Here is an 18,907-nt window from a genome sequence, read left to right on the forward strand (position 1 = left end):
AAAACCAGCTGGATTTCTTATTTACAGAGGACAAAATTCAATGAAGGTTAATGTATGTTTGTACATTAGGACAAAGTCTTCATTTTATGTAATGCCAGACTCTGAGCTGTCTAGTAATCAAACAATAACAAGATCGTGAAGAATATAATGTTCCACTGCATTTAAAACAATAAATGTAATGATGTTAAGAATTATTATGAAAGGAATAGAGAACAAAACAGAAGTCCTTGTTATACCACTATATATGCCCAAGACGCGCCTGCGTATTGAATACTCTATGCTCTTTCCCCATAACAACAGATCTGGAAAACAGAACTGGATGACAGACATGGGACAGTTTCCATTCACTAAACAGGTTAACAGATTAGGAGTCTTCAGCTTGAAAAAGAGGAAGAATATGATAAAAGTCTATAAAGTCATGTGTGACATGTAGAAAGTGAACATGGAATGACTGACCAATACGTCTTTGAAAGTAAGAACCAGGGCTTTATAAGAAAATCATACATCCTAGGCAGAAAATAAACAAAGTAATTTTTCTCACATGACAAAACTGTTGAAGTCCTTATCACAGAATGTTGTGGATGTCAAAAATCCAAAATGTGACTGTAAAATTCATAGAAGAAAAATTTGCCAATTCTAAATTAATTTTTAATAGTTAAAGGAAAATATAAATTAAGACACAAACCAAAACAGGATGTAGGACAGCAAATAAGTAGGGGCTTTGTCTGAATCCTTTCTAAAATCCTAATTTCTTAGACTAAGATTTAGCATTCCTTAAATATTTAAACTATAAGAAGAATCATAGTAAATTCCCTGGATTGTACAGATGAACATCCATTTGTGTAGATATTTCAGCACACAACACTGAGAAAGTGGAGAAAATGGTGCTTGGCAAATTTATACACAAACAAGACAGAAAAGTCACACAAATTTAGGATTAAAACACATGGCCATAAAGCACCATAACACACCAAAAAGCTATTTATAGGACAAAACCACATGGTGCAAATTCAGATATTGCCAGGAATATAAATTTGATCCAAGAGAAGACAACCTGGCACTATGAAAGGCCTTGACAAACACAAAACTGACTCAATCATATTAATTCCAAAAACAGCTCTGAAGTTCTCTAGCTCATGTTTTACTATTTTTTACCTTGGCTCTATAAGCTTTTTAACTGGCTCTGTCTTAAATCATATCCAACAATTCCTCTTTGCTTTTCAGAAGCAGTCTGGTATATGAGCATACCTTTACCTTTGGCAAGCAGGTAGGTGAAAAGGAAGGCAGGTATATTAGGCACGTCATATGCTTCCTATTACATTTCTATTATTATTTTCTATTAATAGTATTAATAGAAAATACTATTAATGTCTTAAGTTTACTGACTACAAGTTAGGAAATCCTAAAATTACTACAGAAAACAAAACTGTGAAAGTCTTTCCTTCCAGGCAATCTATACTTTATGTAGAGCAGAAGATTCTAGTGAAGAATATGCAAAACACTATTTATATCTCCCTGGTATGAAAAAACCCATGAAAATTCCCTGTATTGTTTTCTTTCCATATTTCTGAATGCTGAATCTTATGCCCTGCAATAACACTGGTGCTAAAAGCTGTATGCATATGTACAATATTATTCATTAAGCATTATGTAAAGTGAAAAAACAAGTGTCTTGTAAGTCTTGTAAGCCTTCATAGTCATGGCAAGGCTTCCATATAAGAATGAACTAACTTTTCAATTCTAGATAACTAATGACATCCAAATAATAATTAAATAATTATTCTAATATAGTATTTTATTTTCATTAGTTACATTCAGCATCAAATAAAACTATATTGATTTACGAATTCTTCTAATCATTTAGTTACATAAAGAATCAGATTGTTATTTGTTAGTATTCATTTTAAATCACCTAGGAATAACAAAATCTTTGTATGGTTGAGAATATTTAATGTGTTTACTTTTTAGCCTGCCGCTACCTGTGACCATTTTGGGAACTAAGTCATTTTCTCTTCCAGAGACTACTGTTATTTGCTATTTTTCAAGTGTTTTAAAACACACAGTTAAAATAATTGTTTTAAATTATTATTATTTTAATACCAGGTTGCTTGCCCAATAATTCTCTGATACAAAGATCATTATCTTCTATTCTTCCACTCTAAAAAATGAATTTAAATAAAAAAACATACCTTATAAGAGACTTCTTCCGCAGTTCTGGTTTTTTTTAAGTCCTCATACTTCGTTTCTTTTTCAGTGTATGACAATTCAGTATTACAGAGATCTTCATTTAGCCTTTCTATTTGCTGTTCAATCTTACATATGCTTTTGCAGATAGTTTCTACTTCTGACTGATACACTTTCTTTTTTCTTGAACTGTTGAAATAAACCAGCAAATTTTACATTTCTTTTTATAAAGCATATTAACTAAAATAAAAGTAAAACCCATTATTGAGTAAGTAAAGCTAAAACATTTTAAAATCAAAAGCGGTATTTTATCATCTTGCTATTTTTGCTGAAAACACCAGGCTCTTCCTCAAAAATGTAAAGTCGTCTTATTCATGAGTATAAGTCCTGATAGTTCATTGATATCAAACAATTATATGTATCCATTTCTTTGTTTTCCTATATATCTCTACTGTTAACCTGTATCATAGAATAAGAGAATGGCTGAGGCTGGAAGGGACTTCTGGAGGTCATCTGGTACAACTACCCTGGCTCAAGCAAGGCCACCTAGAGACAGTTGCCCAGGAACATGTCCAGATGGCTTTTGAATATCTCCAAGGATGGAGAACCCACAACATGCATTGGCAACCTGTGCCAGTGCTCAGTCACCCTCACAGTGAAAAAGTGTTTCCTGATGTTCATACGGAGCCTCCTGTATTTTGGTTTGTGCCGATCACCTCTGGTCCTGTCACTGGGCACCATTGAAAAGAACCTGGCTCCATCCTCTTTGCACTTTCCCTTCAGGTACTTATATATGTTAATAAGATCCCCCTGGAGCCTTCTCTTCTCCAGGCTGAACAGTCCCAGCTCTTTCAGCCATTCCTCATAGGAGAGATGGTCCAGTCCCTTCATCATCTTCAGGGCCCTTTGTTGGACTCCCTCCAGTATGTCCATGACTCTCTTGTACTGGGGAGCCCAGCACTGGGCAAGTACTCCAGGTATGGCCTCATCAGTACTGAGTAGAGGGGAAGGATCACCTCCCTTGACCTGCGGGCAACACTCCTCCTAATGCAGCCCAGGATGCCATTAGCCTTCTTTGCAGCAACGGCACGTTGCTGGCTCATGTTCAACTTGGTGTCCACCAGGACTTCCAGGGCGTTTTCTGCCAAGCTGTTTTCCATCTGGGTGGCCCCCAGCATATATTGATGCCTGGTGTTGTTCCTCCCCACGTGCAGGACTTTGCACTCCTCCTTGTTGAACTCCATGAGGTTCCTTTCAGCCCATTTCTCCAGCCTGTTGAGGTCCCTCTGGGTGGCAGCATGGACTCTGGCACACCAGTCACTCCTTCCAGCTTGGTGTCATCAGCAAACTTGCTGAGGGTACACTCTGCCACATCATCTAGATCATTAATGAAGACGTTAAACAGGACTGGACCTAATACTGACCTCTGGGATACACCGCTAGTTACTGGCCTCCAAGCAGACTTTGTCCTGACGAGCATCACTCTCTGGGCCTGGCCAGTTTTCAATCCACCTCACTGGCTGCTCATCCAGCCCATATATCAACAGCTTGCCTATGAGCATCTTAATGGGATACAGTGTCTAAAGACTTACTGAAGTCCAGGTAGACAATATCCACTGCTGTCCCCTTGTCTACCAGGCCAATCATTTCACCATAGACGGTTATCAACCTGGTCAAGCATTATGCCCCTTTGGTGAATCCATGCTCACTACTTCTGACGACTTTCTTGTCCTTGTGTGCCCAGAAAATTGTTTCCAGGATTAGCTGTCTGTCACTTTCCCAGGGACTGAGGTGAGGCTGACTGGCCTGTAGTTCCCTGGGTCCTCCTTCTTGCCTTTCTTGAACAAAGAAGTGACATTTGCTCTCCTCCAGTCCTCAGGTACTCCTCCCAGTTGTTCAAAGATTATTGAGAGTGCCCTTGCAATGACATCAGCAAGCTCCCTCAGCACTCATGGGTGCCTCCCATCAGGGCCCGTGGACTTATGTATGTCCAGTTTGCTTAAGTATTCCCTGACCTGATCCTCTTCCACCAAGGGTACATCTTCCTTGCTCCAGCCTTTCCCCCTGGTCTCTGGGACCTGGGATTCCTGAAAGCTGGCTCTTGCTAATAAAGACTGAAGCAAAGAAGGTATTCAGTACTTCAGCCTCTTCCAAGTCCTGTGTCATCCGTTTCCCTGCCTCATTCAGCAATGGGCCCACTAGTCTTCCCTAGTCTTCCCTAGTCTTCATTTTGTGATCTATGCACTTACAGAAGCCTTTCTTGCTGCTTTTGATATCTCTTGCCAGATCCAATTCCATTTGAATCCAACTGCATCTCTGCATGCTCAAACAATGTCTCTGTACTCCTCCCAGGTTACCTGTCCCTGCTTCCACCTTCTGTATGCTTCCTTTCTGTGTGAGTTTTTCCAGGAGCTCCTTGTTCATCCATGCAGGCTTCCTGGCATTTTTGCCTGACTTCCTACTTATTGGAATGGACTGCTCTTGAGCTTGAAGGAGGTGATCCTTGAATATTAACCAGCTTTCTTGGGCCCTTCTTCCCAAATATAGAACTATTAATTTTGGATGAGAAGAAAGTGGTGAAAACAGCCCTTTTATCTGAAAGTGTTGAAATTGGTCACAGTCTCAGTTCATCTATCTTATAATAAATGGCCATGTCTAGGGTACTTCATACTAGAGCAGTGGTACAGGTTAGTCATACAGCTGGTGAAATCAAATTCCTAAGTATGTTGCTATTTGCAGAATTCTTAGGTCACATAAACCAATTTTAGTTTATTTGCATACAAACTTTCAGTAGAAGTGAACTGTTTAACAGAAGTGAACTTAAAATGCCATTTGATTAGACTAGCAAAAAACAAACTGAATCAAATACAAAAAACCTGCAGATAAACATCGATATGTTTGACTGACAGAATACAACCTCTGTATCATTAAAACTCAATATTCTTCAATGGAATGTTTCTTTGTAGAAGAATGGGATCCCTGAAAAAGAAACTGTTTACTACCACTGAGTAGCTGCTGAATTAAAATGATAAACCTAAATGGTATTGTAAGGAGCTTCACAGGATATACAACATTGTTTCCAATACTTAATCTGCAAACCCACAACAGTTGGCACTGATCTCACATTTCCTTAGCTGAATCAGTGGCCAGAATATTTCTCTCAAAGATCAGCTCCTTCAATACACGGTGTCATTTGCTTAGTTAAAGGAAGGAAACATAAATTACCTTACAAAACCCAAAGATTTCTAACTGCACAAGGACTAAACTTCATGGATTATTTCATACAGGGGAAATGTAGGGGAAAGGGACCTGGGGGTCCTAGTGGACAACAGGATGACCATGAGCCAGCAGTGTGCCCTTGTGGCCAAGAAGGCCAATGGCATCCTGGGGTGGATTAGAAGGGGTGTGGTTAGCAGGTCAAGAGAGGTTCTCCTCCCCCTCTACTCTGCCCTGGTGAGGCCGCATCTGCAATATTGTGTCCAGTTCTGGGCCCCTCAGTTCAAGAAGGACAGGGAACTGCGAGAGAGAGTCCAGCGCAGAGCCACGAAGATGATTAAGGGGGTAGAACATCTCCCTTATGAGGAGAGGCTGAGGGAGCTGGGTCTCTTTAGCTTAGAGAAGAGGAGACTGAGGGGTGACCTCATTAATGTTTATAAATATGGAAAGGGCAAGTGTCATGAGGATGGAGCCAGGCTCTTCTCAGTGACATCCCTTGACAGGACAAGGGGCAACGGGTGCAAGCTGGAACACAGGAGGTTCCACTTAAATATGAGGAAAAACTTCTTTACGGTGAGGGTGACTGAACACTGGAACAGGCTGCCCAGAGAGGTTGTGGAGTCTCCTTCTCTGGAGACATTCAAAACCCGCCTGGACGCGTTCCTGTGTGATATGGTCTAGGCAATCCTGCTCCGGCAGGGGGATTGGACTAGATGATCTTTCGAGGTCCCTTCCAATCCCTAACATTCTGTGATTCTGTGTGATTCTGTGATACACACACACATACACACACTCTCTGCACATTCCACTTCCAGTGCATTTGAACTGCTGGTTCCTAAATATACAGTCTTACAGTCAGTAGTATCTTCTATATAGCCCTTGAAAAACCTGTAAGACAGTGCAAGCCCACATCAACTTGATTTCCCTTGCCAAAACTCAAGTAACACAGAAGCACAAAGGAAGAGAACATAAAACATTACCTATATGCATCTTGATGAACTATACCTAACATATACCATGTATGTAGTATGAATTAAAATTACCCTTTCTCTATTAAGAGATTGTCCATAGCTAGATTCAACTTACTGTGATTCCCAAGCAGTGGACCAACCTGACGGAGACAGGAACTCAGTCCTAATAGAACTGAAACTGCAATATGATCTTTCCAAAATGCAAAACATGACCCTAGAAGCTTCAGCAATGTCACATATCTGTAAGATTCTGTGTTTAGAGGCATGACTGACTGATTTACATAAATTCACATACAAGAATTTTTCAAAGATATCGCAGGAGGTGTAACAGCTCTTCAAAAAAACCTGAGCTCCAGATGAAACAGGAGAGATTACTTCTACCATCTGACACTGTCAGTGATGTAACCACGGATTTTTGGGGCAGCTTAGGGTGTTCTGATTATTTATAAATTGTAGCGCTGTAGCTGCTACACAGATTGGGAGATGAGGGTTTTGCCTGCACCAGCCAGGAGTCGAACCCGGGTCACAAGAATGGGAATCTTGCATGATACCACTACACCACTGGTGCTTCCCTGCAACCTCTACATAATCAGCACTCTACAAAGTGCTGCACAGTCAGTTATTGATTTAGACAGCCCTTAAACACAAAGGATTCCTAGCCCTTTTTTCAACTGCTGAGACAGACGACTCTTGCATAGATCTAAAAGATATTGTTCCTTGTGAATTAAAACACTGGAGATGATCAAGATCTGCTACAAGCATGTTAGGAAAAATATAGCCGAGAGTACACATATGAATGGCCCAAATCTTCCCCAGATGGTAACGATCAAAGATGGTAACAAGAAAGAGCAACAGAGATCTTTTGGCTGAAGGGAGGCAACATGAAAGCAGACGTACTCTGGTACTGCCAAGTCTAAGACTATTTAGTTAGGAGCCATCTCATTGAACAGTAATAATAGTTCTATTCTTTAGACTTTCACAGGTTTGCCTCTATCACACACGCTGATTACACTTTCCTGCACACCAGTGAGGTTAGCAATGAGACAGATAGAGACCAACAGTACCAATGTGAGTAGCAACCAGGGCTGTGAATTATCCATGACTTATGAGAGTTATAACAGTAAGTGGATTACCAGTTACAGACAGACTGAGGAATGAGGTCAAGAAACTAATGCTATGAAGAATCAGTGGCAAATGAGGAATTTGTGAAGGTACAATATGTGATGCCTTGAGACCAAAGACCGAATACTTAGATGGGATCAGGAGTAATTACAATACTCCACCCAGCAAAGAGAGATTCCAGGATATTCTGATTACTAGATGAAACTTCAGTTGTAAATCTGTCCCTGAACAAATAATTTCCATACACTTTTGGTAATGGTTTCTGGTTAGTTATTACAGAGTTTCTGAATCCTAGAGTCTCTGATAATACTGATTTGAACTATTCAGACCACAACCACATCACTTTCAAAACAGAAAGTTTTTCTACAGATGGTTTTGTGACCTGATTCTGAAACAGGTCTCATTAATTATTGCATCAGAGATAGATGACTTAATCTTGCAAATTCCACATGTAGAAGACTTACAAATCCAATACTTCATGACACATGCGGTTCTTCTAATTAAGCACTTTTAATGTTTCCACATATCCCCTAACATCCTCATATGAACAATACTTACAGTAGACTATGTAGGAAAAAAAATTATCTACCAGAAACAAATTTGGTGAAGAAAGTAACGCATATTCTAAAATATTGAAAAAAAGGACGCTGGGCAACTAACTACTCACTTTCTCTAGGGAAGTTTTGAAACAGCCAACACTGGAAACGTAAAAAAATATTCATCTGATTGTTTCTTAAAATGGGTAGAAGTACAGCTAATCTTCTTTTGGGGAATTTAGTGACTAGTTCCAACACTCTCGCCACGGGCAGGGACACCTTTCCACTAGACCAGGTTGCTCAAAGCCCCATCCAACCTGGCCTTAAACACTGCCAGGGAGGAGGCATCCACAACTTCTCTGGGCAACCTGTTCCAGTGTCTCACCACCCTCACAGGAAAGAATTTCTTCCTAATATCTAATCTATATCTACCCTCTTTCAGTCTAAAACCGTTACTCCTCGTCCTATCACTACATGCCCTTGTAAAAAGTCCCTCTCCATCTTTCCTGTAGGCCCCCTTCAGGTACTGGAAGGCTGCTATGAAGTCTCCCCGGAGCCTTCTCTTCTCCAGGCTGAACTACCCCAACTCTCAGCCTGTCTTCATAGGAGAGGTGCTCCAGCCCTCTGATCATCTTCGTGGCCCTCCTCTGGACTCGATCCAACAGGTCCATGTCCTTCTTATGTTGGGAGCCTCAGAGCCGGCTTCCCTCAGGGGCTTCTCATAAGACTTGTGCTCTAGACTCTTTACCATCTTCATTGCCCTTCTTTGGACACGCTCCAGCACCTCAATGTCTTTCTTGTAGTGAGGGGCCCAAAACTGAACACAGTATTCGAGGTGCGGCCTCACCAGTGCCAAGTTGCCTTATTTTAATTGTCAAAGTATTTATTTTGTCAAAGTATTTATTTTGTCTTTTGCAGAATTTTAGTTATTTCCTTTCAAGTGAAGGGCAAAAAAGTTAGATGATAAATTTCAGCCTGAAGTGATTTTTAATTATTGAAAAGTTAAATTACATACAGATTTAAAATAAAAACAAGGTTCACTTTTATAGGTATGCTTTCAGTGAAAAAAATAACGCTTGCTTCCTATATTTATATTGCGGGCATTACCTATTTCTGATTTTTTGCAAAAAACGTTCATTTTCTCCCTCAAGTTCTTCATTTTCACATTTCAAAATGTCCAATGCTTCATTAGTATTGCGAAGCTTTTGCTTTTTATTCTGTAGATCACTTTCCCTGGTGGATTTCTAATGAACATAAAAACATTAAGACACTTTTAGCATAAGCTGAAATTATTTCAAGCCAACACAGAAAATGCAAGTATTCAAGCATTTTTACTTCATTTCTATAAAAACAATAAAAACTTACTAATTCTTCCACAGCTTTAATCACTTCAGAAGAAGCATCTGATATTTTTATGCTCTCATCTCCTTGGGCAGCTATTTTATTATTCAAATCTTCTATCTAGAACACATTTTGTAAAGTAAGTAAGTAATACAAATATCTTCTATATTTCTTTGTAATAATTAAACAACACATTTAAAAAATAAATTTAAAAAGAAGGCTATTAAACAGTAACTACAGATATTTCATGCTATATTATTCATATGCACATTGCCATTGTGATGTATCCTAGCAGAATCTTTAAACTTCACAGTATCAGTAAGCACACACTCACAGCCTGCTAATTCATACATGACATATGTGGTATAATTAAGCAGAATACCTTAAGTTCCTCTCAGCCTCAAGATTTTCCTTAATATCTCAGTATACCTATCTACTTAATATAGATTCATACAGAGATTCAATGATGGATCAATCACTGGAGATTAAGGAAAAATGAGGATGTTAGGGAAACAAGCACCTACACAACAAGGAAAACATCTGAAGTGGCTTTAGATAAAGGCATGCCTACTCACACTGAGCCTAATGAACTTTGTTTCCTTCACCTCTTTTTCCTCTGCAGAGGCTGAAACAAGACAGCTATCCTGGTAGAACTTACCTATACAATCTCCATATGACTAGACAACAAGTGTGTCCAAGAAGAATGAGGGTTTACAAGGATGTTAGCATAAGGGTAGAGAATACATGTGGGAAGATCAGGACAGAATTAGTACACAGGTACTCTAAATGGCATGTAATTTCCTACTGCTACCTTAGGATCTGTTGAACAGCAGATTTACATAAGATGATACTTTGTGACTATGTTCCAGCAGCTAAGGAGGGAAACAATACAGGCTTTGTCTTGTTATCCAGTCCAGAATGTCATAGCTGTGTCGTACTTCTAGCATTCTGCCGATGTCCTTGTATGGCTGAACCTTCCTAACTAGTTGGGGACTTAAGGTCCTAACCTGAATGGTTAGGAATTAGAAACATTGATCTGTGAGGAAAAACTGCAAAGAAGCACCTTTACTAATATAGAAAAAGGAGATAAAAAAGCAAATTGTTAAGTCCTTCAATATGTAAAATATCCTATGAAATATAGTTCAGGGGAAGTGTAAGAAAGACAAAGAAATTGGTTACATCTACAGGGAAAAAAACCCCAACAGATTAAGTATGAGCAAAATGTCCCAGTTTTGCAATTGCTAGTACATGTGAAAAACATTATTTAGAAATCTTTTTCCTTCTTTCAATGTTTTTAGAGTAAACGTTTTGACAGGAATGACCTGAAATACTGCCACACTGTGCAGGTAATTAACGAAGATAAAAGAATAAAGGAGGAATAGTTAACTATGAGATAAATTTTATACGAAGGGTTTCTTCTAATCTTTGAAGAGCAAAGCCCAGGTAGATACAGAAAATGGATTTAATGCATACATATATCTTTTGTAATGCAAATCTGTGTAATACAGAAAAAATAAAACTCAAGAGTTGTCCTTACAGTGCCAAAAGTTGTAACGCTCCCAATAGGTCATATATAAAATTTAAACAACAGCATGAATTAAAACAAGGAAAAAACGCCAGGAAAAAAAGTGCAGAAAAATATTAGTTCACATCACTAATTCTGTCTTCAAAATTGTTGATGCATGTGACAAGTGTCATGTTATAATTCAGATCCAATTCAAACCCCACTGAAGTCACTGAAAATAACCTCAACTGTTTCTCAATTCCCAAAATAACTCCATTATCCCAGTAACATTTTTATGATGATCAGAAGAATCACTTTGAGCTTTCTGAAAATCCACTATTATTTGTAAAGATTTATTCAGTTAGTTGGTTTAGTCACGTTTTTGAAGGAAATTAACAATAACAGAACAGCTTTATGCTAAACCTAACTCTGTCTCACCTTTACATAAACTAATCAAACCACAGGTGGTCACCAAATCGAGCAGTTCCATGCTCCACCTTACCCCTGTTGTGCCTTTCTATCTTTTCCTTGTGTTGGTCTTAATACCCAAGTAGCACTTATCGAAGTATAGCATGTCAGGCAAACCCAGCTAGAAACAAATCCAGGGAAAAAAAGAAAGGTTTACTAATAAGTACTGGCTCTATTTGAAATAGTGGTCTTCTAGTTATCAGTTGGTAGCAATTGCTGGTGCCAATAACAGGAAGAAAACCACAATACACAGTTGGAAACAAACGTCAAGAACATGTCCATTGGTTGCTGTCTGTATATGACTATATCTTTACTTTTGTGGAGTGTGTGCTTTGGGTTTCTTTGTTAAGTTCTGAGCATGCTTGGTAGATTCAGCTTCTCAGAAATATTCCACATAGACTCTGGATTCCACTGGATCCTTAGCAGGACCTAGCTGTCTAGATGCACAAACCACAACAGTACTGTATAAGGGAAAGAATTTAATACTTTATTTATACATATATAAACATATTATACATGTAAAAAATAACAAGTTCTGTTGTGGGCATCTAGACCCTGTTTTAGGCATTTTCTACTGGTTCCACATAAGGAGCTGTCACTTAATTGAAAACTCCTAGTCAGGTGGTGTGAGGAATTCCAGATTTTAAACTGTCAAGTACAACAAGATTTCAAAATTAATGCTAGACAGATATAGCAGAAAATAGGGGAATTTTAAGTAAAATGGGTTATCACTCTGCATGCTGTAAGAGTGCATTATGCGCTATCTCAGGTCAACAAATCTACTAAATCAAGAGGATATTTATGCTGTCCCACTAAACGCACACTTTCTTCCAGACGATTTAAGAAGATAAGCAATATTAAGCAGATACAGAATCACAGAATCGCAGAATCAATCAGGTTGGAAGAGACCTCTGGGATCATCGAGTCCAACCATTGCCCTGACACCACCACGTCAACTAGACCATGGCACTAAGTGCCATGTCCAGTCTTTTCTTAAACACATCCAGAGATGGTGACTCCACCACCTCCCTGGGCAGCCCATTCCAATGTCTAATAACCCTTTCTGAAAAGAAATTCTTCCTAATGTCCAACCTGAACCTCCCCTGGTGAAGCTTGAGGCTGTGTCCTCTTGTCCTATCGCTAGTTGCCCGGGAGAAGAGGCCGACTCCCACTCTGCTACAACCTCCCTTCAGGTAGTTGTAGACTGCAATAAGGTCACCTCGGAGCCTCCTCTTCTCAAGGCTAAACAACCCCAGCTCCCTCAGCCGTTCCTCGTAGGTCAGACCCTCCAGACCCTTCACCAGCTTGGTCGCCCTCCTCTGGACTCGCTCCAACACCTTAACATCTTTCTTGAAGTGCGGGGCCCAGAACTGGACACAGTATTCAAGATGCGGCCTCACCAGTGCCGAGTACAGAGGGACGATCACTTCCCTAGACCGGCTGGCTACACTATTCCTAATAGAGGCCAGGATGCCATTGGCCTTCTTGGCCACCTGGGCACACTGCTGGCTCATGTTTAGCCGCACCCAACAACTAAAAATACACACCCAACAACTAAAAATATCGAGGTCACTTAAAGGAATGTGAGATGATTATGATATTTTAATAAATAAAGGTGAAAAATACTACAACAGAAGAATGTACATAAGAGTTCTATAGAATCTAGCACTTTTTATTTTTAAATCAGTATTTGTATTTTTACTTTTACAGAGGACCTTAACTCTAAAACATACAAAATATTCAGGCATTCACATACTTTTCAATAAAAGATACTCATTTACTTGCTTGCTTATAAATATTCAAGACTCACTTTGCTGTTCCAACATTTTGCATCTTCCTGGATTTCTGCTTTTTGCTTCACTAACTCCTCAAGGTGTTTTTCATCCTTTATAATCTTCTCCTCTGTTTCTTTTAACTTCATACAGTATTCGGTCCAAATAAATTCAGAATGCTTTAACTCATTCCTAATAGAAATACACACAAAGTGAATTCATCTATTTGGAAATATTCCAAGGTAGTCCCTCTCCATAAAGTAGATGTAAAGCAGATCTGAATTAGTAAAGATTTACTTTGATTCTCTACTATGTTTCTTGAACACGTATGCATGAGAGAATTTCAAAATATCTACCCTGGCACATTCATGCAATTTCAGCCAGATATCAAAACTACTCATGCTACCAGTTCACTTGCACTTAAACGGCCTGCCAACACTACAACTTCTAATTGGACCTCGGAACGAGTATTGATGTACTTAAATACAAGACTTTGTTTCATAGCTCACACGTTAATTAAACAAAATAGGAGTCAACTTTCTCTGCTAGTGGCTGAATCTAGTTCAGAGCCATATTCACTTAATCAATCCACTGCACTGTCATCTTGTGGACAAATGTCATTTGTGAAGCAAATTTTTTACTGACATCAATTCCTCATGTAAAAAGGAACTTGCAGACAGCAAGCAAGGTCAAAGGAGGGGATAAGGACTTCACTTTCACTCTGAATAGCATATTTATCAGCATTATGAGAAGGAACACTGGTCATAATTACAGGAAGAGATAATAGTAACTACAACAAGCGTCAGGAAAACACTCCCACAAGACACTGTTAGGTCTCATTATAGACTGTGGGCCTTTTGTTACAGCTGTGTATGAGAATGGATTTGGTGAAAGGCAGAAGAAATAGAGGGACACCAGGTTAAAATTTTACAATGACTGCCGGTGCTTGTCCATTAATGTTATTATTGTTTCAGCAGGCAGAAAAGAGGAGTTTTCCCCGTGCTACCCAGAGAACTATATTGGTCAATAACATTTCCAAAGCATGCCTTAAATGGCAAAATCGATCCACTGCAACAGAACTAAGACCAACAGTAGCTGAATTTTAGAGACGTCTACTGCATTACCACCCAAATAAAACCTAAACAACTTTTGCATACTTGAACACAGTAAAACAACAGAAAACAATAATGAAGAGATTTCACCACTAATTCAAGAACCATTCCTACAAGATTATTTGATAGACTCTCTTCCTTTCTTTGTTTCCAAGATTTCCATCTAGTGATGGAGAAAAGATTTATTTGCAAAGTCACACTCCAAATGTCACAGAATATATACAACATGAGTGTGAAACCTAGCACTTCAAACACCTCTGCTTTCTTAGGTCCCACCACCCATGAAAGAACCATAAATGATACTTGAAATTATTCTAATGACAGACATGTAACAGGCATAGACTGTAATTTTCTTCTCATATTACCTATCAGCTACAACTTTCTGAGTACAATCTGATGGAAAAATACAGTACTACCAGCCACAGGGAATATGTGTAAAAATAACAGACAGTGCTGTGTGATGTATCCCAGCCTCAGTATTTTGAGTTTCATGAAACCTTCATCATTTTGTCACTGATGACACTGAACATAAAGAAGAGAGTATCAACTGCAGAACAGTCTTTCAAGTCTGTGCCACCACAAATCTGTCTTTCTCACACCTATCAATACCACATGTTATTCTAGTCCTCCTCAGATGGCAGCTGAAGGGTCGACTTCCTCTGTAACATAAGTATGACTTTAATTACCAGTCTAGCAAATGGCTGGGGGAAAAAAAAGATACAGTAGGCAAAAAAAATTAATTTCTTCACTGAGGGGTAGAAAAAAGTCTTCTACTCGACTTTTTCCTGTATATGTTGATATTACTAAAAACACTTGCACCATTAGCATTTTTAGTTTAATCTACATTCACACAAACAAAACAGGTTGCAAGGTGCACAACAGTCTACATCAGTGTCATGTGGTATGAATAGGAAATCACTTAACTAGGTGAAACAGAAAACATACATGGTATATTTCTATCAGTATAGATGATGAATTTCCAGTATTAGTTACCTATTGCCATCATCATGGGGATTTTACTTACATTATGACTTGTTTCAAAAGAACAAAGAGTTCCTGTAAAGCAATTGTAATGCACCTCAGAACAAAGGCTTGTTACAGGAAAACACCACACTTACTTTCTTGCACATGAAACAAACTCATGAGCCTTGTTTTCCACCAAGACTACAAAAACAAAACAGAAAAACTGTCCATGCTGCGCTACAACTGCTAAGCAAGCTGACAGCTGGCACACAGTGACAGAATTCTAAAGGGAACTGAACAAAATCCTGCATAAAAGACTATTAAAAAGTGAAGTAGTCAGAAGGCAAGATGAAAAATCCTAATACTAATGAAAAAATGCAGAAGTAAGATTAAATGATCAATTTTCATTGAAAGAATAGGTCAACAGGATGGTACCTCAAAATCCCATATCTGTTGCTTGGATATACTTACAAATTATCTGAAAGGGCAAGAAGTAGTGAAATTAAAAGTCTGCATATAATGTGATTGCAATAGGCAAGGCCAAAAAGAACTAAGAAACTAAGAAAAATTTCAGGACAAACTAAGCAACTGAAGAACACAACAGCACGTACCATTTAGTGTCCAAACTCAAAAGAAGTATAAGATCAGAGAGATTAAGCAATCAGTACACCTTAATATTCTAACTTAACTGTATGAAGTCGAGAAAGACATGTATGTATTTCCATAAACACTCAGAAAATCTACTCAACATTTAGCACAGTTAAAGAAGCCAAGAAGGTGTTAGATTAAGTAAGAAATAGGATGAAAAACATTAGAATAAAAAATGAGAGTAAGATGTCCCTGTTAAAGTCATTGACATTGCTTAATTTGGAATACTGTTTGCATTATCTTTCAACCCATTTCAGAAAAGTCTATCACAGAAGTGAAAAGGAGTCAGAGGACATTCTTGGAAAGGTCATAAAATACAGAATTCTTTTGAAAGCACACAAAAAATAATGGAAGTTGCTTTAGGAAACAGATAGGAAGAAGGAACAAAGTAAAAATCCATGTCACAGAGGATATAGGCTAATGAAGAAGGATCACCATACAATATTTATCATTGCATACATCTTAAGGCTTAGGCTCCCAAACTACAGCAATTTGCCTACAAGAGTAGAACAAATCACTGCTGACCACACTTTGTAAATATTAATTGATAAGGAATAAAGTGTAATAGTAGGATATGCTGGAATAGTAAAAAAAAATTAAAGAAAAGTAAAATCATATACTTTTAACATTATTTATTCTGATACAACACAATAAAATCACCTCCAGCAATGGATCACTATAACCATTGCTAACAATTCTTGCCAGCAGCTAGTAATTCAGACAAGTTGACAGAACACGAAATAGGCCAGTGAAATACTAAACTGACTTGCAGAGTATCTGAATACAGAGTAACAAATCCCACTACATTTTTGGTAATACTTCTTACTCAGGACCTAATCTTTCCCATAATTAAAATCAACATGAGGTTTGCAATGGTCTTTACCAGTTACAGGATCAGGGTCCATGCTCTCTGATTTCTCTCAGTTGGAACCCACAGAGGAGCTAATAAGCATTTGATCGGATCACCTCTACACACATATTTAAGCTATTATTAAAATTCCAAACATTGTGAAGACATTGTGAAGCTTGCATTCACAGGCTCATATCCATCAAAAGTAAGTATTATTTCCTACTCTTCACACACCTCTTCCTTTGTTTAGACACATGTAATGACTTTAATTGGAGAATCACATTTGGGTTTTAGCTACATTCTGACTACAATTTTTATCTTCATATACTAATATTCTTTCCAGATTGCAAACTAGGCTCTGAAATGAAAAAAAGTTAAGCTTTAGTTAACTAAACAGAAACATGTTGACTGTGAATCTTTTTAATCTTAGAGGTAATAAAAATATAATTAGCATAAATACCTCTAATATAGTGTCAAAATTATCCTGAACTCAAGAAAAACAAGACCAAGAAATTAACTGTAAAGGCAGGAATCAAAAAAGGAAAAATTCAGACATGCTGACAAAAGAAACAAGTCAGAGACACTTATTTCTCTAGTATTACTAATCCATCCATCTTACAGAAAAATACATTTTTTTATCCTAGACTGACTCATCCTTACTGAGACATAGGCAGTTGGGATCTTATTACAAGTGCACAGACACCTTATGAGTGCAAGGCTGGAACTACTCGAGCAGTAACATCGTTTGACCAAATTCATGTTACCCAGGATGCCTCCTCCTCCCATATTAAAGTATAAACATATTACAGGAAGAGCTATGATCCTTCTTTAATTCTGCAGCTTAGTGCCAATGGCAAAGAGACCCACAGTGATATGGTATCTTAAAGAAACAGGATTATTGCACCTAAATAACCTTCCTTTTTTTCAAGAATGTGTCAGTAAGGTTTCTGCTCTAGCTGACTGGCAAGCACAGATCTCCCTGCATAGCAGACATCAAAAGTACCAGCCATATTAGCCAAAGTAATGATTTTCTGAGGTTCATATCTACCCCAAAATACACTGTAAGAGTGCTATGTTTTGCAAAAGTCAGTGTTACTTTGTGCTGCAGGCTTAACAACTTGCAAGGTTCTGAGGCAGGCAGTAAGCACTCCTTCTGTGGGACTGAAAAAGGTGTTTCAAGTTCCGGAGCACTAACCAGTTTTTGAAATAAAGTTGCGGAGATGTTATAACCTAAAGAAACTGGAAATGATACAACCAACACCCACTATTTTAATCATGTGAAGCTGTTTACCATGGCCTACTGAGCATCATAAATGGTAAGCAAAACAATCACACTTAAAAATTCCAATTATTTCTTGAACACAGAAATGAAATGAAAATCTAAAAGCAACAGAAAACAGTTAGAGCAGCTATGACCTCTTCTTTATGTCCCTTTACTCCCAAATTCTACTGTGTGCCTTGTTTTATTCTATCATATATTACTAAAACAATTTACATACAGGTTAAAAAGTGTAACAATTCTTCTTATTTGGTACAACAAATAAAAAGGTCACTCGCAGTACCCTAAGAGCTCACAACTACTCAGTTACTTGAGGATTTGGTGTGAGCCTCCATGGAAGACAAGCCTACAAAAGATATTTCACTAACAGAATGCAGTAATTACAATGGGCTTGTGTATAAGTATACTGGTTTTGGCTGGGATAATTTTCTTCATTGTAGCTTGTATGGGGCTATGTTTTGGATTTGTGCTGAAAACAGTGCTGATAACACAGAGATGTTTCAGCGGTTGCTGAGGAGTGCTTACACAGAGTCAAAGACTTTTCTGCTTCTCACACCACCCCACCACCAAGCAGGCTGGGGGCGCACAAGAAGTTGGGAGGGGACACAGCTGGGACACTGACCAAAGGGATATTCCACACCATATGACGTCTGCTCAGCAATAAAAGCTTCAAGGAAGGAGGAAGGGGGTCGTTCAATCGGAGTTACGGCATTTGTCTTCCCAAGTATTTGTGTGATAGAGTCTTGCTTTCCTGGGAATGGTTGAACACCCGCCTGCTGATGGGAAGGAGTGAATTAATTCCTTATTTTGCTTTGCTTGCACATGCAGCTTTTGCTTTACCCATTAAACTGTCCTTATATCAACCCATAGGTTTTTGCACTTTTACCCTTCTGACTCTCCACCCCATCCTGCTTGGGGATAGTGAGCAAGTGGCTGTGTGG

The 18,907-nt window shown here is 38.5% G+C and overlaps 1 protein-coding gene and 1 non-coding gene across 2 annotated transcripts in view; both read right to left on the reverse strand.

The window, feature by feature from the left end:
- The window catches only part of CCDC178 (coiled-coil domain containing 178), a 179,131-nt gene that overhangs the window by 143,641 nt on the left and 16,583 nt on the right, over nucleotides 1–18,907 (reverse strand). The window contains exons 8-11 of the mRNA XM_068397234.1: nucleotides 13,149–13,306; nucleotides 9,395–9,486; nucleotides 9,137–9,273; nucleotides 2,190–2,373 (exon numbers count right to left, since the gene is read on the reverse strand). Coding sequence (XP_068253335.1) covers nucleotides 2,190–2,373; nucleotides 9,137–9,273; nucleotides 9,395–9,486; nucleotides 13,149–13,306 — 571 coding nt within the window. The remainder of the gene's footprint in view (nucleotides 1–2,189; nucleotides 2,374–9,136; nucleotides 9,274–9,394; nucleotides 9,487–13,148; nucleotides 13,307–18,907) is intronic.
- On the reverse strand, nucleotides 6,869–6,939 carry TRNAG-CCC (transfer RNA glycine (anticodon CCC)). The gene has a single exon. It is a non-coding gene; the product is annotated as a tRNA-Gly (tRNA).

Source organism: Nyctibius grandis, chromosome 3 (genome assembly GCF_013368605.1).
Source record: "Nyctibius grandis isolate bNycGra1 chromosome 3, bNycGra1.pri, whole genome shotgun sequence".
NCBI classification, from domain to species: Eukaryota; Metazoa; Chordata; class Aves; order Nyctibiiformes; family Nyctibiidae; genus Nyctibius; species Nyctibius grandis.